Raw genomic sequence first — 24,602 nt, forward strand, 5'->3', positions numbered from 1 at the left:
TCGCAAAGCATCCCTGTCCTGCTCTAGAGGACTCCTGATAAGTTCTCACAGCACCTCAGGTACTGCTCTACATGGCGTTCAGTCTCTCTTCACCCCCATTGGTGCCCGGGTGAAAGGCTGAGCAAAGGCCCTGGAACAACCCAATGGACCGCAGGGACTCCCTCCAGAAATTAGCCATGAACTGGACCTCTCTGTCTGAGATAATTCTCCGTGTCACTCCATGCAGGTGGTAGATGTGCCTCAGGAGCAATTTGGCCAACTGTTGGGCTGAGGGACACCTAACTCCATGAGTTTTACAGACAAACCTGTGCTTAAAATTTCCTGTTTAATAGACTTTCGCAGTAAGAGAGGCAACTTCGGAGGGGGAAAACAGTGGCAGGGTAAAGACTATATTTGCAGGAGATGGATGGTGGTCAGAACCATCTCAAAAGGGCAGGAAATTCTGCACCAGGTTTTAGCAATTGTAGACCAAAGCAGCGGTCTTGTCCAAATCAGAGAACAAGTGAAGAAAAGAAAAAAACAATGACAAGAAATACTACAATCTATTTACAAGTTGAATAATACACATGGGTGGCAATAAATGCTCCAATTCTGTCAAAATGGAGGATATGATGTTGAATAAATCCAATCCAATCCAAACATTAAACTGGTAATGACTATGTTCCAAGGCAGGGAGCCAAACAGCCTACATTAGAAGCATCCAAATAAACCAACATGAGCAGATACTGCTGTGTTTTATCCAAACATCTTAAAGGTGAACTTTGAACTCTGTTACCTTTCTCAATTCAGGATCATGGGAAATCCACCGAATGACTGCTTCAAAAATATGTTTTTCATCCCCAACGTTTAACTTCTCCAAAGACAGCACTTCTTTTAGCCTTTGAGGATTGAGTTCTAGGAATTCTTCTGTGCTGCTGACATCCCGGAAGTGTGTTTCCAGATACTCCGAGGCCAAGTAGTGTACGTGGAGCAGACAATAGTGTAGGGCAAAGTCCCGAATGCCAATACAGTTCTCAGCAGCAATACAACCCTCCAGAAACTCACAACAGAGCTTTTTCAGGTCTGTAAGCAGCAACAGGTCAGCAGCTTGTACCACATCCTGGATAGTGTCTTCGCTTAGGTTAATCTAGGGTTCAAGGCAGAGAAAGTACAGCCGGTTATGATCAAGGCTTGAGCCAGACTTCAAATAGCTTCCTACATTAGCACCTAGTTAATTTTTCCTGGTTTACATTTAGATGAATAAACAAGTAAAAGTGGAGTGCTAGAAAAATAGTGTTGTGGCCCGCCAGCAGCCAACAGAGCTGACAGCAGATTCATACAGTGAGGAGGTTGGGGAGGAACATGGGCCAGTCCTGGAGTCTGGGGAAGGCTCTGACAAGGGCTCTATGTCGGAGGCAGAAGGGGGGCAGAGCCGAATGCCAGTTCTCAGCTGCTTTCAGAGTCAGACATCAGTGAGGCAGACGAAGAGCTGGAGCCTGTTCCCAGTGTGCGCATGCGCAGAGTTGCCAGATGAAGTGAACAGCTAAAGAACAGGGGTCGACTTGGGAGTAAGGCCACAGGTGGATGATGAATGGCCCCTCCCAGAGGGAATAAAAGAGGAACGAAAGGGAAGTGGAGTTTGCAGGAGACAGTTAGTTCGCTTAATTGGTTTGTGACGCTCCAAGACTCCTTGCCAGGTTTTGCAGATATCGGCCTGACAGCCAGCTAAGGTCTGTGACTGTAAATCCTCCCTTGAAAGACTTTGTTGGATGTGAATGAGAAGAATTCACAGTAAATTAATAAATCACCTGTGTACCAAGTTTGGTTGAAATTACTCAAGGCGTTCCAGAGTTATGCTGGAACGTACACACACACACACAGCCATCTTGATGATAGATAGATAAGATAGATAGATAGATAGATAGATAGATAGATAGATAGATAGATAGATAGATAGATGATAGATAGATAGATAGATAGATAGATAGATAGATAGATGATGGATGGATGGATGGATGGATGGATGGATGGATGGATGGATAGATAGATAATGGCTGGCTGGCTGGCTGGCTGGCTGGCTGGCTGGCTGGCTGGCTGGCTGGCCGGCCAGCCAGATAGATAGATAGATAGATAGATAGATAGATAGATAGATAGATAGATAGATAGATAGATAGATAGATAGATAGATAGATAGATAGATAGATAGATAGATAGATAATAGATAGATAGATAATGGATGGATGGATAGATAGATAGATAGATAGATAGATAGATAGATAGATAGACAGACAGACAGATGATAGATAGATAAGATAGATAGACAGACAGACAGATGATAGATAGATAAGATAGATAGATAGATTGATTGATTGATTTCCTAAGAGATTTAACTTACATCTCTAGACTTACTTTTGAGCGGACATGGTCAGAATTGCGACTGGATACACATACATGCACACAGTATATTCCTGTAGATATATGGAGGATTAGGATTAGCAACCCATACCTGACCACTGAAGATGTAGTCCAGAATCTCTTTCATGGTATCCACAGATATCCCTTCAAGTTCAATTTTATACACAGATCCATCATCCTTGGGAGAGTTGTAGTTGAGTTTTGTTCTGTAAACGACAGACTTTAGTTTTAAAAAAGCAACACGAATAGGGCAAACGTCTCAGAAAAATCGCACATAATATCCTCTTCTATGATTGTTCTCAAAAATTCCAAGATGCAAGTAGAAAATTCTTAGTTAATAAATATTAACGCTTCGTGACAATAATTATTTAGATGTCCAGTACAGGTTTGTGGCATTTAGTATTCCACTTAATGATAAAATTATCCTTTTTCATTTCATTTCTTAAATGCCAGGTAGATTTTACATTTGTCAGGTGCATATGGATATCTGAGCATTTGTACAGAATAATTCCAAATTATGTAATGATACATTTCTCCACATGCAACGAATATAAGTAAGTCTAATACTGCGAAACAAGGCTCAGACAACATTATTCAATGTGAAGCAAGCTTTAATATTTCATCAGTTATTGCATGAAATGTCCAATTAAGCCAAATAATTAAAGAAACACCCCATATCAATCTTTAAACTTCAGGGACTCACAATCTGTCAGAATCACAGGAATAGTGGAAGCTATTGTAAGTATTACAAACGACAGAAACAATACAAGCAAGCAAGCAAAACTTGAATTATTTTATTTGACAGCTAGATTCATATGAAACCTCGGACACTGGGCCTTATCTTGCTAGCTGCCATTTAAATTAGACAAGGTTATTATCATAGCCATGTCTCTGTTAAGAACTGGTCAAAAGGCCATGCTGTATGTTCTGTCTTGTCAATGAGATCTTGACACAACTTCGCTGTGGCCGTCATTAAAAGGATGCTTTGCAAAAGATGTCAGCATGTGGGAAACTCTCCTTCAAAGCAGGGGTGTCAAACCCAAGGCCCGGGGGCCAAACCCGGCCCGCGGGGTGCTTAGATCTGGCCCGCGGGGCTGCCCAGGAAACAGCAAAGGACCGGCACACAGTGCCTCTGCCAGCAAAAATGGAGCTCATAAGGACTCGGTTTTCACTGGCAGAGGGTTCCAGGAGGCCATTGCAACTGAAAACGGAACTCGGGAGGCCATTTTCGCTAACAGACGCTCGGGTCACCACAGGTGCCCTCGACACAAGTGATGTCGAACTGCCCCCCCCCAGGTCAAACACAACCCTGATGTGGCCCTCAATGAAATCAAGTTTGACACCCCTGCTTCAAGCCCAAATGACTGAGCAGGTACAAATAATCTTTCCTGTTGGGAGCAGAATTGTTCTCTTTGCCACATACATGCACGCACACGCAACCAGGAACAACTTTTGTGTGCAAGATTACAAAGGATGTGTTTACACAGCGCGTCTTATGAGTATTTTATTTTACAGACTCGTCTTTTCTGGGTTCAGCTTTCTGGCTCAGCCTGCATGTAATTTTCCACTTTTAAAATTCTAACTTGCACACAGGATCAAGAAACTTCCAATTAGAAAGTCTGTAGAGATTCTCAGCCATCCAGGTCATGGTTGTCCCAAAGGTGCTTTTTTCAGGAGGCAAACTGGACTGTCTTGTGGGCTTTTTTTTTTTTTTTTTTTGAAGAGGTTTCACTTCTCATCCAAGAAGCTTCTTCAGCTCTGACAGGATTTTTCATTCCCTTCCATTCCCCACTATCCGGTCAGAGCTGAAGATGCTTTTTGGATGAGAAGTGAAACCTCTTCAAAAGAAAAAGAAAAAAGAAAGTCCTGTTGCCTCCTTTGGGACTTCCAATTTGAAACATACTCTTTCCTTCAGAATAGATAAGGGAAAGCCAGCAAGTGAAGCAAGAATGGCAGTAAAAATAAATGTTCTTATTGTTTAGGACAGAAACAGACTTAACTTGCTGTTGAGCTTTTTTTTTTTAAAAGATTTTTTGTTGTTATTAGTTGCAAAGTCGTATCCAACCCATCGCAACCCCATGGACAACGTTCCTCCAGGCCTTCCTGTCCTCTACCATCCATTGGAGTCCATTTAAGCGCAGGCCGACTGCTTCAGTGACGCTATTCTCTGTCATTCCCTTCTTCTTTTGCCCTCAGTCGTTCCCAGCATGAGGCTCTTCTCCAGTGAGTCCTTCCTTCTCATCAGGTGGCCAAAGTCTTTGAGTTTCCTCTTCAGGATCTGGCCTTCTAAAGAGCAGTAAGGGTTGATCTCCTCTAAGACTGACCGGTTTGATCGTCTTGCAGTCCAAAAGGCTCGCAGGAGTCTTCTCCATCACCAGAGTTCAAAGGCCCCCATTCTTTGGCCCTCAGCCTTCCTTATGGTCCTACTTTCACAGCCATGCATTGCAACTGGGAAAACCACAGCCTTGACTATACACACTTTTGTTGGCAGGGTGATGTCTCTGCTTTTTAGTATGCTTCTAGATTTGCCATAGCTTTCCTCCCCAGGAGCAGGAGTCTTTCTAATTTCTTGGGTGCAGTCCCCATCAGCAGTGATCTTGGAGCCCAGGAATATAAAATCTGTCACTACCAGGACAGGAAGTGAGGAATTGCCAGGAATTGAGAGGGCCAGATGCCGTGATCTTGGTTTTCTTAATGTTGAGTTTCAAGCCAACGTTTGCATTCTCCTCCTTCACCCGCATCAAGAGGCTCTTTAGATCCAGGCTTTAAAATGTAGGTGAGAAAGTTTACTGATGAGTTGCTCAACTCACCAGGTAAGAAACTCATAGGCTTTTCCAAATAGCAAACTTAGGAGGAGATAATATATATATACTGGCAAAGGATTATTCCGAGAGAGAGGATGGGAGATGTTAATTCTCAACTGTCAACTAAAAAGTGAATCCTCGGTGAGAAGTTATTAGAAATAAAATGCAGATTACCATAGTTATTTTTCCAGGACTTGTTTTGAGATATATATTTACATGCATGAAATATGCAGTAAGCTCCAAAGCACCAAATACCACTGAGCATCAGTTATGCAGGATGCAGAGGGAGACTCATAAATGTATACGGTGACCTCAATTTAATGGAATTTAAAGGCTTGCTCACCATCAGAAAAGGCCCCCTTTCAACGTCTGACATTATTATATCCGTGTGTCAGCCCGTTAACTATTTGGTGATTTGATTATATATACAGAGCTGTAAGCTGCTAAAAGGTTTGTTTAGACAATTTATCTCTTTGTGTACTTTTTACTTATCTACTTGTGAGCACAGGTAGATGAATCTATAGCAGATTCACTGAGAAGCATAAAACACAGAGAGTTTAATCTACGGAAACTTCACAGCAAATGTAGCTCAGGACATGTTTTTCAGGACTCTGAGTCAGCATTAAGCTTTGGTTAAAGGTAGCAGGAAAAAAAAGGGGAATATATATTTTTTAGCGAACTCCTTATTTTAGTGGTGGAGAACCTTTTCGGCACCGAGCGCCCAAGCGTGAATGTGTCCGCGCCGAAGCAGCAGAAAATCGAAAGACCAGATGGCCGGCACGTGCGTGGCTGCTTTTTGGGGCGTTTTGGGGAGCCATTTTCAGGGTCCCCAAAGACGGGCGAAAAAATGGTTTTTCAGGCCATTTTGGGGGGCTGTTCTCAAGTCGTTTTCCAGCACTCCGGCACTCGCGAAGACCAGCTGGTTGGCGTGCAGGAAAAGCAGCTGCCAATGGGACACGTGCCCAGAGAGGGCTCTGCAGGCCACCTCTAGCACGGTTCGCCATCACGGCCTTATTCCAATCCTTTCCCTGTAGTCAAAGTCAGGGATCACTGCTGATATGGAGTGTGTGTGTGTGTGTGTGTGTGTGTGTGTGTGGCCACACAAACACAGACACACACACAAACAGACTTCAGGTCTTACAGGAGAAGTTTCAGTCTGCCATTCATTTTATTAAATTCAAGACATAAAACGTAATGGAAAGAGTTTCTCTGCCCCTAAGTTACTCATTATGCAGATAAGAAGGAAGATGCTTTTTCCTTATTTGTTTCCTCTCCCCCCCCCCCCTTGCTGGAAGGGAACCAACATCAAAGCCAAGATCCTCAAATGGGAAAAGGGCTGCAGGGAGAACTAGGAGCCTATGCTCCTCCCTGCTTATGCATTTTTCCAGCTTTTTATAATTCCCTTGAGATGTGTCTGGGGTGAATCAATGTTTCAAGAGGCGCATATAGCCTCTTGGCCCTGTGGAAGCAACCATATAGATTTCATTACTTCCTAAATCTCACCTACAGCTACTGATCCAAAACAGCAGCAACAGTGCCAAAACACAGCTAAATCATTCTACTTCTTCCTGGCTTAAATCCTGCATGAAAATGTGTGTGGGCTGCCAGAATGATTTCCCCGGGTTCACCCTAATTAAGTCTTGCTTAATTATGTAATATGTAAGGCGACTTTAATGTGGTGTGTTTTCATTCTATAGCTGTAGTGTTATCCCCTTGGTCTTCTAATTCGATTTCATTAAAATGCACTTTAGGGGGCTTTATGTTACAGAGTTGAGACAATGAAAAAAATACACAACCCTAAGATCAGTTCCTGTCCCCCCCCAAAACAAACAAACAAACAAACAAACAAACAAACAAACAGGGGTTTATTATTTTTCTGCATGTCATGCTTTAACTCTTTGGCCACACAAATTAAAAGTTATAAGCTTTAACCACACCCTGTTCCCACTGCCAATTTTCTTGAGAGTTATGCTTGTATGTTTTCTTTTCAGGTGCTCTACACAAGAGCCACTTAAAACAAAAACAAACACTATGTGTAAAAAAAAAACACCAAGGGACTCTATCCTTCCATTTACAGAAGGAGCTACTACAATATTTATACTTAAACTTCATGAACTATCTCTATTCCCCTACCCACTCATATATTCTCCCCTAAGTGCACAAGTAGGTCAATGTTGCTCTGAAAACTGGCCCAGTCCTCTTCAAAACGAGAAAATCATCTGTTTGAAAGTAACTTCTGTGTGAACTTCAAAGTTCATTTGGAGGGCAAAAAAATTGAGATGTAAAATCCCTGATAGCAGCTGAACAGGAGGTGAAGTAGCAACACAAGATAGCTGGCTATGCTCTCCCCATTTCTGATCAGACATATTGCATTTCTATAATATTATATGTGTAAACAGCCCAAACAGATCCAGTTGCTAGGTGAAGGCCTCCTTATTGAAAGTTATGCCCTACAATCTATCCTACTGGTCCAGAGACAGATGTTGGTAGATAGATGTTTTTCCAACTTTCCAGGCTACAGCTGAGAGTTAAGCATTTAGCTCAAAGTCACCCAGCCAGTTTGTGGGCTTGGGGAGGACTAGAACATGGGTCTCTTTGCATTTGGTCTGGCACCTTAACTACTACATAACACTGGCTCTTGTATATACAACTAGCCGATAACCCGGTGTTGTATTTATTTATTGGGGGGGGGGATGTCTGGACCAAATGTAATTTCTAATGTTGGATTTCCCCCTTACCAGGAGCCCCCATATGAAGTACTGTGGAGCATGGAGTTACCATGGCAACTCCACTGGGCTGCACAGTAGAAGCCATTTTACAGCAGTACAGTAGAAGGCATTTTAAGACACAACAGGCTGTATCTTAACAGAACAGACCCTGAGGAGTTTTAGGGGTGTCTTAACCCCACAATATTGTTCTCCAGAGGGTAAGTCATCTGTGTACCAAGTTTGATTGAAATTGCTCAAGGCATTCCAGAGTTATGCTGGAAAACACACACACACGATTAGATAGATGGATGGATATAGAAGATTAATATAAGTCTGTGCTTGATTTGCTTTCCTTGATAACTTATTTCTCTTTTTGGACCAATGCATAAATGGTAACTTTTGAGAATGTGCTTTACTTGGGAGACCATTTTCAGAACCAGACGTAGAACGCTATTCTTCCCTTGGTTTCCAAAATCTATGTAAGTTGACTATTGAACCTTAAATAATGACCAGGGTGATCTTGGGCCAGTCCACTTCATAGGCTTGATATTGCGGGCAAAACAGGAGGACGGAAAGCATATTATGTATGTTTGCTTCCCTGAGTTACTTACAAAGTAACCAAAGGGGGATTTTAAAAAATAATAAAATAAACACAACAAATAAGTCCATAACGTAGTATCTAAATAAACTTAGGGTAGATTTTTGTTGTTGTTGCATGGGTGGTGTTCAAATATTCCATACAGTAAATATATAACCATGTTGCAGGACACGAAGTAAGCCAACTAGGATAGCACGAAGAGCTTCTGAAGATTCCTCCAAACTTCTTAACTGCAGTTGCATTCTGGTTCAGGTGACTAGAAAAAAAGAGCAGCGCCCAAGGAGAGTTGCTGCCAATTTTCTCTCCCGTAGAAATATACTGTGGGATTATTCCTAGCATTCTTTGTTTTTTTTTTTTAAACTGGCCCCATTTTAAAGCTTGATCTTTCTTTGCTTTGCTTCTCCCTTTCCATCAAAGTTTTGTTGTATTTTGCAGAGCTATCCCTTGCTGATAGACAAGGAGAGACATGCAGAGTTCTAAGCCCAGTGATATCATTTTTTTTTATATTCCCAATGTACTGTTGGGTGGGAAAGAATAAAAATGAGTCACCTCCTGAATTCTTAAGTTTTAAGCTTTGAATCCTAAGAGTTTTCTTTTGGGGATGGAAGCAAAAAAGGGTCGCAATCTGGGCATGGCTACAGGGGACTTTAGATGGAATTCTAACCATCGACAAACCTACAGTGGTTTCAAAGTTTAAAAAAAAGCTCTGCAATTATTTGCTTTAATTTTTAAGGTAAACAGCAACTGCAGGGAAGAAAATTAGAAATAGTGGAATGGCTTATAATACCATTTCTACTCTATTCATCCAAGACTGAAGATTTGGATACTAAGCACATATATGCCCAGTGATAGCTTAGATAGCAGCTTAGGAGAAAGTATGATTCAGTCTTAATAATAATAATACAGAGCTATGTTCTCACTCTTTCTCTAATTACCTTTCATCTGATTTAAAAAAAAACTGGCATGAGTCAGTTCGCGCTCCCATCTCCATGCAGAAAGGAACTGAATTGTTTTACATCCACTGTTAATCCTCAAGGACAGATAGAAATATATGTTCGCATCTGTCTCCAAACTCTTTATGGATGAAATGTATGTGGATATTTATATTATTGGAAACATTCCATCCATTAAAGACAACCTGTGCCAAGGATTTAGAAATGTTCCAATGGGCCTAAACCAGGGGTGAAAACAATTTACCTTTGCTGCTGGTTCGCAAATGTGAGCGCAGGCGCAGAGTGTCAAAAACGGAACATGACGACATCTGGGCTGGTGGGCGGAGCCTCCCCCTGCCACCACCGCTACCGCTTCACCCGAACCAGATAGAACTGGCTGAATTGCACCCCTCGCCTAAATTATATGCTAAAATGATAAACTAGCTCAGCTAGTTAACAAGACATGTAAGACTACATGAAAACAGATGTTAAAAAACACTTGAATTGTAACTGTGGCTGACAATCCATTTTAGAGCTCTTAAAACAGCAGTTTGTGTAAGTATGTGTATGTGTGTGTGCACATATCTCAGCATATCTTACACGTAAACAAATAAAAAAAGGAATCTACATACTGCCATTGCCAGATAGGGAAATGACAGCTGTCAAACAACTGCTATTTAACATATTTATTACCGTGCTTGTAAAATCACACGGCCAGGGGATGCAGTGGCTCAGTGGCTAAGATGCTGAGCTTGTCAATCAGAAAGGTCTGCAGTTCGGCGGTTTGAATCCCTAGTGCCACATAATGGGGTTGAGCGCCAGTTATTTGTCCCAGCTTCTGCCAACCTAGCAGTTTGAAAGCATGTAAAAAATGCAAGTAGAAAAATAGGAACCACCTTTGGTGGGAAGGTAACAGCGTTCTGTCCGCCTTCAGTGTTTAGTCATGCCGGCCGCATGACCACGGAGACGTCTTCGGACAGCGCTGGCTCTTTGGCTTTGAAACGGAAATGAGCACACACACCCAAGAGTGGGGAACGACTAGCACATATGTGCGAGGGGAACCTTTACCTTTACCTTAAAAGTCACATATTATTATTCCAAGTTACCTTGATTTGAAACTTATCCTACACAGTGGAGAACGAGATCTTCATATGGAAGAAAATAGTGTAATTAATCACTGCTCTCTTTCCAAGGGTGTCACAACATTATGAAAACACTAATTGCATCCTATAACAAGGACCTTTAAATACCCAGGCATCTTTTTGATAGGAGTGCTCTGTTGCTTTATTTAAAATGCGTATTTATATAATGTATTTAGAATAGAGGAAGGGAAGAACTACACCGTTGAAATTATATGTGGCACATCTTCAGCTTCATATCTGAGAAATCTTTATGTAATCGATTGTGAAATTCCTGTCTCAGCTGCTTACTGACATTCTCTGTTCTGAGCGTGTTAACATGCTTTCCAGCATTTAAACCATAAATCCTCCAAGAAAGGGCCTCTTTAATTACTTGACAGTCAGCAGTTTCATAACTCTTCTTTGCCATGAAAAATGCCTCTTTGATTTTTACAAAGGAGCTGATAGCTGTAACTACCAATATTACCCACCAAAGTCTTGGTAAACAACAGAGGCTCCGCCTCTTTCTGCATGAATGATACACCTGAATTTGTCAGTAATTTTCCCACCACCCCACCCATCCATGCCAATGCAAGAGGCATATTCTAAACTTCTTCCTACCTGTCTTAATGAGGAAGTCAGCAATTTTTTTCCTGTTCACAGCACAAGGAAAAGACCGGTTTTTAAGAGGCTTTGACCATTCAGAGAAAAGAGATCAGTAATAGGAATCTCCTATTATCTATCTGAGAGCAGCCAGAGGTTTGTTTACACTTTTTAATCTACGGCACTGCCTTTCCTTGTGATGGAGAAGGGTGTAGAAAAGTGGGAAACGGCAGGACGAAGGAAAAGAAGGAAGAAATAGTATGAGTGAGGGATTGGTAACTAACTAGGCAAGCAAGAAGTAAAAAAGAAAAAAGAAATCAAAAGAACAGAAAAAGAAAACCCCTGAATCCATAATGGGGTGGCTCATACCTAATTTTACCTTTGCTACAAATTGCTCTGACTTTTAAATTAAGCAGGAAGAGACTTCCCGTCTGGTTGTTCTTGGAGCTAGTCTGATCCCGTGGTTTGAAGGCACACAAACATTTTCTTGATGTTAATCAGGCATGGACAAGTACCTGGATGAACAGTCCTAGAGAGATGGCCAGGTGAGCAATTATCAGTTTCATGTTAGAAGCTAAGATACAGAATGAACTTCAAGCTGATTTCAAACAATTTCTTTCCCGCGACATGACTTCATACTTCAGGCTTTCTCGTCGAGTTCAGTAAATGCCTCGGTTGAAGAACTGATACATTAATAGGCTTAATTTTTCAATGAGAAGCGACAGGGCAGCATTACAGTCCAAAAATGGGAGACCCTGGAGACACCGCACATGCTCAGAGATACCTTCCTAGTTTAGACGAACTGTTTAAGACATTATATAAAGTAACGTAATATAAAGACGCGTAACGGAGTGAGCTCCCATTACTTGTCCCAGCTTCTGCCAACCTAGCAGTTTGAAAGCATGTAAAAATGCAAGTAGAAAAACAGGAACCACCTTGGGTGGGAAGGTAACAGTGCTCTGTGCACCTTCAGCGTTTAGTCATGCCGGCCACATGACCACGGAGACGTCTTCAGACAGCGCTGGCTCTTCGGTTTAGAAACGGAGATGAGCACCGCCCCCTAGAGTCAGGAACGACTAGCACATATGTGTGAGGGGAACCTTTACCTTTAATAAAGGACACACCAGCATCAAAAATGATTGCCTTATTTGCTGGGTTCAAAAGTCTGTGAAAGCCCAGATTCAGCCACCCTACTTTCAAAGTTATTTCTTATCGTTCAAGCAATTTTGGCTTGTTGGGCATACAGTTCAACAAGGGAAGGTTACATGCAAAGCCAGACATCACCTAGCAGGCAACTCATGGAAAAATGTTGTCAACAATTGTCAAGAAGCTATGCAACTCTTTCAAACTCACAGGCAGGAACTTGTTTTTAAAAAAGGAAGAATCCGAGGCCTGTTGGAAGGCTGCCAGTTCAGCCAATGCTTACTAAGCATGTTTGAATAGCCTGCTAAAGCAGGCCACGAGCTCATCCCGTTCCAGGTCCAATAACGGCTAACTTCTAAACTGATCACTGGATTTTGACATTAATGCCGCACTTTGAAGCAATCAGTATTTATTTGATTTAATCAATATGTTAGCCACCTCGATTGCTGAAGCGCTCAAAATGCTTTTTTTAAACAAAGGAAAATAATAATTTAAAATAGACTCAACAAAGACTACAAGAAGCAGATAAAAACCACTTTTTAAAACCACCGTGGGAAAACAGGAATACAAACATACACCACAAGGAACATAGATCTTCCAATCCTACTGCCTGTTAAAAAAAAGCCAAGAGTTCACCATGTTCCTAAAAGGATAACTGGATTAGTCACAAAGAGAGGACCTCTCCAGGATCCCCCTCCCCAAATGCCATTGCTTTTCCGTTGAGATCCAGACCATGCCAACTGTGTTAGGAGGGAGTTGAATGCTTCTTCACTGTGCATCTCTCAACCCTTTTAATAGTTATAAAACATTATCTGAACCGGAAAACTAAATCCTGGCAGTCTCTCTAACTACCGGAGCCTTTACTGACCCAACTGGAAGCATCTGTGGGAGGACATGAAGTGAGACCATTTAACCCTACTTCTGGTTTCCAACAAGTCAGTCAGGGAGTTTCTCAAACGTATCTGATTGGCCTCTGTTTACCGGTAATGTATTATGATGCCACTCTTCTGGCACCCTTAAAAACCGTGCCAAATTTAACTGAAAGCTTTCATCCCGCAAACCCCAAATAAATTTAAATAAAAACAAGCTCCTATAGAAAATGTGTGCGTGTGTGTAATCTGAATAATAAAAGCAATATTGATTTTCCCCCCCAAGCATCCTTGCAACATCTCTTTATGGCTATCACAAGCTAGGTAGGGGTTTACAAGAGTCTATCACGAAGAAACAGAAGGTTTACACACATGACCGTCCCTTGTATCATCTTTGCTACTAACTTAATGCATGCCTATTTAATCCACTTTCAAGGCAGCCTAGTTGGCGGTTTTGGTTCTTACACCCATTCTGCCGGGTGTAAGGACCAAACTACGCTGCTGGGTGATTTACATTCATCTTGAATGGTAGATCCTTGGGAACTGAATTTGGGATCAACCATAAAAAAATTAGCTTTCTTAACCTCTCAGCACACTGGGTCACATCTGCACCAAGATGCCCCGATGAGGATGAGCCAGTGGAAATGGAGAATGGGTTGTCACAATGCCATGGTGGGAAGGGTATGATATGTTTTTATGTCATTGTTTATTGACTTTGTGGTGAGTCACCAAGGATTAACGTATAAGATAGGCTGCTATAGACGCCTTATAAATCAATCAACTGCCTTCCATTTAATCCTCTAAGGCAGTGGGTCTCCACCTTCCTAATGCCATGACCCTTTAATACAGTTCCTCATGTTGTGGTGACCCCCAACCATAAAATTATTTTATGTTTTCCGTATTTTATAATATGTGCTTTCCAATGGTCTTAGGCGACCCCTGTGAAAGGGTCGTTTGACCCCCAAAGGGGTCGCGACCCACAGGTTGAGAACCACGGCTCTAAGGCATTGATGTAATAGAATATTAAGAATTTAGGCACATTACAGAATTATGATCGTTAACTAAAATAGCTTATTTTATTACAACTGAGAAGATAGAGCAATAGATGGCCTAAACAGCTAGATTTAATACAATATTGAAAGAATGAGCCGGTGTTAACATTTTATACACATTCTTTTAGCTTCTACAAATGCTACTGCTCCCCTATTAATATTCTTACTCAGATTTTACTGTATTTTTGGTTCAATGTCTCACATCTTCTGGTTGACATACTTGCATATACTTGCATTATTATATATGCAATAATAATAATAAGCCATTTCACAGCAATGAAGCAAAAACAACAACAACAGCCTTTTATCACACTCTGTGGCAGCCAGAATACAATGCTGGTTACATTGCTAGAAATCTGTCTTCTAAGATTAGAAACTCAGAGGCAGACTGTAGGCCAGTCCCTCTCTAAACCCAACCGACCTCCCTCATAGGGTTGTTGTGGCAGGAAACAAGGGAGATAAGCTGCCACCAACTCCTGACAGAAAAGCCAGGCGATGCAGTGCATAGAAGAGACAAACTAATAAGAGCTAGGCTTAACAGTCTCGTTTCTCAACCTCAGCCCAGATGTCCAAAAGGCTTTATTTTACATGTTAGGGACTATATATGTGCATTATTGCAAAGACTTCCATCAAGATGGACGGGGCAATTCTGGGAGTTGCAATCTACCCATCTAGGAAAGGCAGAAGTTGAGAAGGAAGGGGCTCTGCAGCAGTTCAGAGCACCTTCCAGCTGCCGCCCTCCCCTTAAAATAAGTAATAAATAAAAATAAGAAAAAAGAGAAGAGGAAGAGAAGGGAATGAAGAGAAGAGAATGAAAACGAGAAAGAAAAGCAGAGGAAGAGAATGAACAGAAAAAAGAGAAGGAAGAGAAGGAAGAAGAGAAGAGAAGGAAGAAGAGAAGGAAGAAGAGAAGAGAAGAAGGAATGGAATAATAACTTCCTTGTCACTCTGAATGTACCCTAATCGGCATAGATTAAAATGAAATCTCGTCGCCTGGAGCCCTCAAAGGGCCACCATCTCACCCATCTAACCAGCGCACACAGGGCTACACCAATACACAATCCAAAGGGAAAAGCCCAAAGGCCCAAAGACCTCCGGGGACCCAGAGAACCAGACGCCTTCTGGGGAAAACAGGCCAGCTCCCCCCCCCCCATGCCCCCACCCCTAGAACAACCGAGAGGCTCCGCTTCTCCTCCCCGCCGGGCCCGGTGCTCCGCTCACCGCACGTAGGGGCTGGCGGCGGCCAAGATGTTGGTCTGCACGGGGATCTCCTGCCCGTCCAGCACCAGGTTGGCGTCGCAGAAGCGGCCCTCCTGACGGAAGGAGCTCAGCGCCCGCAGCAGCCGCGCCGCGTGCTGCGGGTCGGAGACGGAGCTGCCCGGCGCCGCGCTCGACATGGCCGCCTCGCCTCTGCTCTCCACCCGCTGCGCTTCGCCTCCTTCCACTCGCCTTCACTGCCGGCCGGGAACCGCCATCCTGCCGCGCCGCCTCGGCGACGCCTGACCTCATCTCCGCGCGACGGGCGCGCCCACGCGGAGGCGGGGCCGGCGAGGGTGGTACCGCCCCCTCCCCCGGGGGGGGTGGGGCGCTACTCTCCTCCCCTCGCGGGGGCGGGGCTCCCGCCGCGCCTAGCACGTGCTGCAATTATTATTATTATTTTTAATAAAAGCGGGTTCCAGCCGCTTTCCCCGACTACAATGCCCGTCGTTCCCAGCCGGGAAGCGAAAGGCGCGAGGCTGGCCTGGCTTTCTGGACATGTTCAGAAAGAGGGCAGGTGTGTTTCCAGCCCAGCCAATCGGATGTGTGGGACTACACTTCCCAGGCTTCCCAGCCAAAGATACGGTCTCTGGGGTTATGGATTACTTCCTTTTGGAGGACGGCCAATTTAGGGAAGATCAACAGTGTGCAAACATAGAACAATAGAGTTGGAAGGGAGCTTGGAGGTCTTCTAGTCCAACCCCCTGCTCAAGCAGGAGACCCTACACCAGGGGTGTCCAAACTTGGGAACTTTAAGACTTGTGGACTTCAACTCCCAGAATTCCCCAGCCAGCTGGCTGGGGAATTCTGGGAGTTGAAGTCCACAAGTCTTAAAAGTTCCCAAGTTTGGACACCTCTGCCCTACACCATTTCAGATAAATGGTTCTTTTTGAAAGTCTCCAGTGATGGCACACCCACAACTTCCAAAGGCAACTTCTGTTCCATTGGTTGATTGTTCTCACCGTCAGAAAGTGATGTTCTGGGTGCAAGACAGGTGTGATAAATCACACCAAAGAATATGGCTTTTTCAGGCTAAAATGCCCAATTGTGGAATTTTGGAGAAGGTTATTCTTCTCAAAGGGGGACGCAGAGACCCTGATCTTGTCAGCTGGAGATCTGGCTGCCTGGATTCAAGATCCCATCTCCATTCCTGCCCACCTAGCAAGTTCGGAAGCAAGCAAAATGCGAGTAGATAAATAGGTACCACTTCGATGGGAAGGTAACAGAGTTCTGTGTGTCTTTGGGGACATAACCATGATGGTTACATGACCATGGAAATTGTCTTCGGACAACATTGACTCTGTTGTCTAAGAAATGAACACCTAACCCTAACCTTAATGTTAGATACTTGTTCTAACTACAGTGGTTACCACCAAGGTCCTCTGTTTCAGCGGGAACAGAGGTTTAATCCTATTGGTTGAAGGGTCTGACAGCTCCCTATAAAAGGGCTGCTGTCAGACTCAACCTTCACTGGATTGTTCTCACTTGTTGCATTGAATAAAGAGCTGTTGTTACCGTTAAGCCTGTGTGTGCCTATCCATTACCCAATCTAACACCTAATCCTAGAGTCTGACATCTTTACCTTTTTATTCTTCTCAAGGAGTTCCTTCCCTAGGAAGATGGGCATCACACCACCACTTAACTTACAACAAGGACTTCTGGGAAGGCTCTTTGGCCACAGGCTGGGAAGAAAATAATATGTCACAACCATAAAGGTAAAGGTCTCCCTTGCATATATGTGCTAGTTGTTCCCGACTCTACGGGGCGATGCTCATCTCCATTTCAAAGCCAAAGAGCCAGCACTATCTGAAGACGTCTCTGTGGTCATGTGGCTGGCATGACTCAATGCCGAAGGTACACGGAACGCTGTTACCTTCCTGCCAAAGGTGGTTCCTATTTTTCTACTTGCATTTTTTATTGTTTTAATTAAACAAAAAACACACACAAAAACATTCTTCATTACATCTTCCAGAAAGCATGTCAATTGGTTACAAATAAATTTCATGCGTTACTACAATCATTCTTTATACTTCATTCATATTGGATTGTACATTTTAAATCAAAAATCTTTATACCATCAATATACCATCACTCTCATTTAACTATATTTGTTTAAACGTGCTTTTGTCTCTACTTGCATTTTTACATGCTTTCAAACTGCTAGGTTGGCAGAAGCTTGGACAAGTAACAGGAGCTCACTCTGTTACGCGGCGCTAGGGATTTGAACCGCTGAACTGCCGACCTTCTGATTGACAAGCTCAGCATCTTAGCCCCTGAGCCATCCGCGGCATAACCATAAACCCAAATTAAACCGTTGACGAGTTTTCAGGAGATGTTCCTCATTCGGATTTATTCTAATATTTAGAACACTGGCAGCCTTGGATAGCACCGATGTTCGCAAATATCTCCACAAAAATCAAAGTGAGCCCCATTGCTCCATGCATTCCAGAAAACGGGCACCAGGCCCAGAAACCTGTTATCGCTAAGTGTCACAAAAGTCTTTGGCAGCATAGTTGCATCAGACTATTTCAGCAGACAATAATCAGCCTATAAGATACTAAAGTTTCCAGATTTGCGTTCTTGAGAAGCATCCAATATCCAGAATTGGGCAATTCTTTATTGGGGTCAAATTAGTTGGGTTTGGAGATTTCCAGATCCTTTCAATAGTCTTGTTTGGTGTGTTCAGTCATCTACTTGATGAAACCTCAAAGATGAATGACACCTAGCTGAGTCAGCTCCAATCTATTTAAGCCAATCTGTTCTCCTCCGGATAGCACGAACTTCCAATCTTTTATTGCTTTCCCTTTTGTCTTATTTGATGAAATTATAGAGAGATCCCAAACACACTTTGCTCATTATCATCATCTCATAATCCCTTGAGGAGTGGAATCGGGGCAACTGAATGGAGCTGAGATGGCCAGATGCCCTTCCTGTCACCATTGCAGAGTTATATTCAGCAGACATATTCTCATTGTGTCCAGAGGGAGAAATATCAGCCTCTACCTAGGATCAAACTCACAGCCTCCTGATTGTGAGGGGAGAGCTTCACTAGTTGGCCACCGCACCACTCTTCCAAACACACTTTGTTTCCCCTAAGAAAAGTATTGGCTGGTCATGGATTTTTTTTTTTAATGAAACAAACTTGGCTACGGTTTCTGATAATCTCCTCCAGCAAAGCTTTTGTTGTGTTCATTCATTAAATGTGTATGGCATCCATTTCACTAAGCCTGGGTGGTTTATAATGCTATGATAACATAATAAAACAATTAAAAGATTAGAAACACTACAGCATTGGGACCTTAACGTTAAAACATTAATAATAAAGCGGATAAAAAGAACCAATGCATAGACAGGGTGGAGTTGGGATCTTCTGCTAACCATCCCTCTAAAATGGGATTCCTCCAAACTAGTTGGGGTTAGTGGTATCCCATTCTTCCAACTTTCTATTTTATTCTCTATAATTTTAGTTTGATAAGGCTCTCTTCTTCTGGGGGAAGAAAAGCGGTTTAGAAGTGAGCGGACAGAATGTCCTTAAAATAAAACTGTCAACAGTAAACCAATTGTTCTAAAATAAATGCAAAAGAAGACTGGCTATTTAAAAGAAGAAAAAGAAAAGAAAGTGTAATAAAAAGAAAAAGCCATCCCTGAGTTGAGTTTGGTATTTTATATGGACGGTGGGATTTTCTTGGCAATCTCGTGTAGGAAGTTAGCACCCGCCCCTCTCCTGGGAAAATGAAATATTTTAGGAAATATTAAAAGGGCAGAATATTTCCCCCTAAAAGGAAGGCAGAAATTTATCCACCCTCCCTTTGTCAACGGACCATTAAGGCCTGAGCCAGTCTATTCTACATAACAAAGATCTACCCTCTTCAGCTCCAGGATGGTGGGATTAAGACGTGGCCCTCAGGACATGATAGGATTAGCCCTCTACCCATCTAGCAACTGATCTCACCACAAGGCACCTGGGAAGATTACATCATCCAGCAAGGCTCAACCAAGCTTGGGAACAAACACAGCCTACAGAGTTGCCCCTGCATGGCCCCATGGGAGTCTGACGACCAATCAGAATGCAAGTTCAAATTCAAAAGCCCAGAGAGGGTATAAAACCCAGGGACTTCCCTTTTCTCTTCTTCACCCAACATCTTCAAGGCATGTACAATAATACAATAGTAGAGTTGGAAGGGATCTTGGAGGTCTTCTAGTCCAACCCCCTGCCTAGGCAGGAAACCCTATACCGTTCCAGACAAATGGCTATCCAACATCTTCTTAAAGACTTCCAGTGTTGGGACATTCACAACTTCTGGAGGCAACTTCTGTTCCACTGATTAATTGTTCTAACTGTCAGGAAGTTTCTCCTCAGTTCTAAGTTGCTTCTCTCCTTGATTAGTTTCCACCCATTGCTTCTTGTTCTGTCCTCAGGTGCCTTGGAGAATAGCTTGACTCCCTCTTCTTTGTGGCAACGCCTGAGATATTGGAACACTGCTATCATGTCTCCCCTAGTCCTTCTTTCTCTTAAGCTAGACATACCTAGTTCCTGCAACCGTTCTTTATATGTTTTAGCCTCCAGTCCCCTAATCCTCTTTGTTGCTCTTCTCTGCACTCTTTCTAGAGTCTCCACATCTTTTTTACATCGTGGCGACCAGAACTGAATGCAGTATTCCAAGTGTGGCCTTACCAAGGCATTGTAAAGTGGTATTAACACTTCACGTGATCTTGATTCTATCCCTCTGTTGATGCAGCCTAGAACTGTGTTGGCTGTTTTGGCAGCTGCTGCACATGTGGTCCTGTCCACCATTAAAAACCACCTTTCCAAGCAGACTCCATGTTTCCAGTGTCTTTCTCCCCACTTGGATCTGAACCTAGATGGATATTTCTTCCAACACTCGTGTCAGAAATGCAGAAAGGGGGAAAACGTTGATTTTAAGAAATGAAAAACCTTAATAAAAACATACATGTATATAGTTCTAGCCCAAAAGCTGGGCTACATTGATGGCAGGGATATTTATTTGTTTGTCTACAGGGGACACTGTAAAAGATGGGCAGTTATTGGAATAGTGCCCTATTTGCAATAAATATCCTTGCCGCCTGGAAGAAGCCCCCATTTTCCCATGTGGTCTTTAGTTCGAGCCAAACCAGCGCACAATCTATTCTTGGCAATAATATGATAATAGTTGGCCAGAACCTTTTTCTCCAGAAGATTTTTCAACTTCACATCTTGTTTACGGCCTGGGTTTGCCAATGGCTTCTCATAAAGGTACAAGCATGTTTACCTTCCAAGCCCAAACAAAGCTGACATCATACATGTATTTATTTTATTAAACACATGCCAGGCTTTCCAACTCTAGATTGACTCCGGGTGGCATTTCCAATAAAGCCATTCCTAAAACTCAGAAGCTCTCTGAAAACAATATATTGCATAGAATTCCATTGACCTTCAACTCGTGTTTTTTTTTTCAAACGTGGCAACTTGGAGATGTGTGGATTTTAATTCCCAGAGTTCTCCAGCCAGCTGTCTTTGAAAGTGTTTGGATCCCTGTTGGAAAATAAACATTAGTTTAACCTAAAGCCGGAGAGACGAGCCTAATTTTCAGAATATAAACCGCTTCTAGATGGCTAAATCTCGAACAATTTTGAGAGATGGGATAGTTGCTTTTCTTTTTCTAGATTTATTTTTTCAATCCTACTTCCTCTCCCGTAGGTGTTTATAGCTTTGGCTTAGGGCAGGGGTCGGCAACTCGCGGTTCTGGAGCCACATATGGCTTTTTTCATCCCTCTGCATCCCTCTCCTAACCCCTGACCTCTTAGGGCAGAGGTGTCCAAACTTGGGAACTTTAAGACTTGTGGACTTCAACTCCCAGAATTCCCCAGCCAGCCAAGTCTTAAAGTTCCCAAGTTTGGACACCCCTGTCTTAGGGCCTTTGTTTTGTTTTGTTTTATGCATATTATCTTAACTGGCCGTCATGTTATACCTTCTGCATAAATTTGTGGCCAGCGGTAAAGCTTTTACAAAACAAGAGTAATTTTAACCATGGTTTCTTTGCAAAACATCTGCCACTTGGAGTCTTGCCGAAAATAATATTAGGACAAATGCAGTCTCGGAGGTGACAAAGTGTCTTGTGATATTTGCGAAGCAAAAAGTACAAGGTCTGTTGATCAACACCATCTGAAAACAGAGGCGTCTGTAGTGAATAGGGGAAAGTGTATTAGGTAGGCCTGGAATAATTGCAGAGGACATGGATTATGCAAATGCTGTCAATCATCACACCATTTGCATGATGATATCATGTCACACGTGACTTTATCTTGGCTTCTCTGCCCAGAAGCAAGACTCTGTATTCTTCCTTCGCTGTGTTATTAGTGTTTATTTGAGGTACATTCTCGGGAATCTCGAATTACGAGGGAATGTCTGATTCAATGCTTGGCTTAGAAATTGTTTTCAGCATCAAAGGGGGAATTCACAATTGATCCAATACCACCTCCACATCCTCCTCCAGGTGTCCAACTGTGGCTTCATAAGATAAGCTGACAACTTCTCCCACATCCCACTGCTATAATAAACTGCTGAGTCAGACAAGGCTCACTTGTTCTATTATGCCAGAATGTGTGACGCTGAGCCCACTGGGTGAATTCAGCTATGGCTTACAGTTTTCTACCGTAACTTGTTTGCTGATGAGAACCGTTCCAAGTCCTGTTGCCCTACTTCTTGTAAAGGTAAAGCTTCCCCTCGCACATATGTGCTAGTCGTTCCCGACTCTAGAGGGCGGTGCTTATCTCTGTTTCAAAGCTGAAGAGCCAGCGCTGTCCGAAGACATCTCTGTGGTCATGTGGCTGGCATGACTCAACACCAAAGGTGCACGGAGCACTGTTACCTTCCCACCAAAGGTGGTCCCTATTTTTCTACTGGCATTTTTACATGCTTTCAAACTGCTAGGTTGGCAGACGCTGGGACAAGTAACGGGAGCTCACTCTGTTAGGTGGTGCTAGGGATTCGAACTGCCAACTGCCGACCTTTCTGACTGACAAGCTCAGCGTCTTAGCCACTGAGCCACTGCGTCCCCTTGCCAATTTCTTAGCCTGACATTTTTTTCCCCAATAGTTCCATTTGTGAACAAGAATAGAATGGATTAATTCTTTATAATGGTCCGGGGTTCGTTTAGAGCAGTGTTTTCCCAACCGTAGCCATTTTAAGATGTGTGGACTTCAAATCCCAGAATATCCCAGACAGCGTTGTTGGCGCTGGGAGTTGAAGTCAACACATTTTAAAACAGTTAAGATTGGGAAACATTGCTCTAGATTTTGTGGTATTTTGGAAGAAAAGAAGCAGATGATGCAACCTGGACTAGCAATTAGCAAACGCTGGGGTGGAGCTTTATCATAGCCACTATCTTTATTTTTTGACACGCCTTTATTGAAGAAAATGGGAATAGTCCAAGAATTTAGGGAGAATGGGGCGTTTAGGGACGTTCTGTCTTTCCACCTGTTCTCTCCCTCTCCACCTTTCATCAGCTTCTCTGTCTAATGGTAAAGCCAGCCTGGAAAATAACAGACGGGAAGAAAGAAAAGACAAAACAAGATTTGGTAATCCATTCTGCACCCCTGCTTCAGGCTTCAGCGTTACAGGTTGATTTGACTTAAAGCTATACTCAAGCACTTAGCTTGGATTTGAGCTTCTCGCTTTAATAAAGAGCTGCCCAAACTGGAATAGTTGCCTTGGTGGGGAAGAAGAGTGTTTAGCTGGTAGAATATACTGTATGTGGATATTTCCATACTACGTGGGGTGGAAGAGAAACAGAGATCTGAACTAAATTTGAGCCTTTCTGTTCTCAGAGAACAGAGCCAAATCTCCAAGGGTGGGATTCAGCTGCTTTGGAATGGTTCAGGCGAACCGGTAGCTCCGAAGATCAGCTGGAAAGCGAACTGGTTCGCTCTGACGATCAGGTTTGTCCACCCGCCCACCCTTATGTTTTACTTACCTATATCCTCTCAGCTGATTCGCGCGGCAGAGCGGATTGTCGTGCCTCAGTTGTGTTACTCCCCAGAAGTAACGTGGAAGGTAAGTTTTGTTAAAACTGGTGACGCGCACGAAGCATGCGATCACCGAACCATTTGTTAAACAGGCAGGATCCCACCACTGCAAATTGCCTCACCATTCAATAGGGGATTGGAGGTTGGAGACTCACTTATCAAAGAGAGATCCAACCTAGAATTTAAGGAGAAATATCCCGATAGTGAGAACAATTAACCAGTGGAACAGAAGTTGCCTTCAGAAGTTATGAGTGCTCCAACACTGGAGGTTTTTAAGAAGAGACTAGCAGCCATTTGTCCAGAATGGTATAAGGTCTCTTGCCTGAGCAGGAAGTTCAACTAGAAGACCTTTTTAGGTCCTTTCCAGCTCTATTCTATTCTATTCTATTCTATTCTATTCTATTCTGCTCCACTCTGCTCCAGTCCACTCCATATTTCTATTCTATTCTGTTCTATTCTATTCTATTCCATTCCATTCCATTCCACTCCACTCCACTCCATATTTCTATTCTATTCTATTCTGCTCCACTCTGCTCCACTCCATATTTCTATTCTATTCTATTCTATTCTATTCTACTCTACTCTACTCTACTCTACTCTATTCCATTCCATTTCACTCCACTCCACTCCATATTTCTATTCTATTCTATTCTATTCTATTCTATTCTATTCTGCTCCGCTCTGCTCCACTCCATATTTCTATTCTATTCTATTCTATTCTATTCTATTCTATTCTGCTCCGCTCTGCTCCACTCCATATTTCTATTCTATTCTATTCTATTCTATTCTATTCTATTCTGCTCCGCTCTGCTCCACTCCATATTTCTATTCTATTCTATTCTATTCTATTCTATTCCTATTCTATTCCTATTCTATTCCTATTCTATTCCTATTCTATTCCTATTCTATTCCTATTCTATTCCTATTCTATTCCTATTCTATTCCTATTCTATTCCTTCAAGATCCTTTCCAATAATATTATCCTATTGTTCTTTTGGCAGAGAAATACCATAAAAAGCAAAGATGAAGACCCAAACATCAGCCATGGTTTAGTAGCATATAGATCAGTGGTTATCAACCTTTCCAATGCCGCGACCCT

General features: G+C 42.7%; 1 protein-coding gene across 1 annotated transcript in view; it reads right to left on the reverse strand.

The window, feature by feature from the left end:
- The window catches only part of GAN (gigaxonin), a 45,639-nt gene extending 29,924 nt beyond the window's left edge, over positions 1-15,715 (reverse strand). The window contains exons 1-3 of the mRNA XM_081963064.1: positions 15,443-15,715; positions 2,486-2,600; positions 776-1,126 (exon numbers count right to left, since the gene is read on the reverse strand). Of these exons, the coding sequence (XP_081819190.1) occupies positions 776-1,126; positions 2,486-2,600; positions 15,443-15,618 (642 nt within the window). The 5' untranslated portion in view covers positions 15,619-15,715. The remainder of the gene's footprint in view (positions 1-775; positions 1,127-2,485; positions 2,601-15,442) is intronic.
- Positions 15,716-24,602: the final 8,887 nt, after the last annotated feature.

The sequence above is a fragment of the Natrix helvetica genome (assembly GCF_964273705.1).
Source record: "Natrix helvetica genome assembly, chromosome: 10".
Classification (NCBI taxonomy): domain Eukaryota; kingdom Metazoa; phylum Chordata; class Lepidosauria; order Squamata; family Natricidae; genus Natrix; species Natrix helvetica.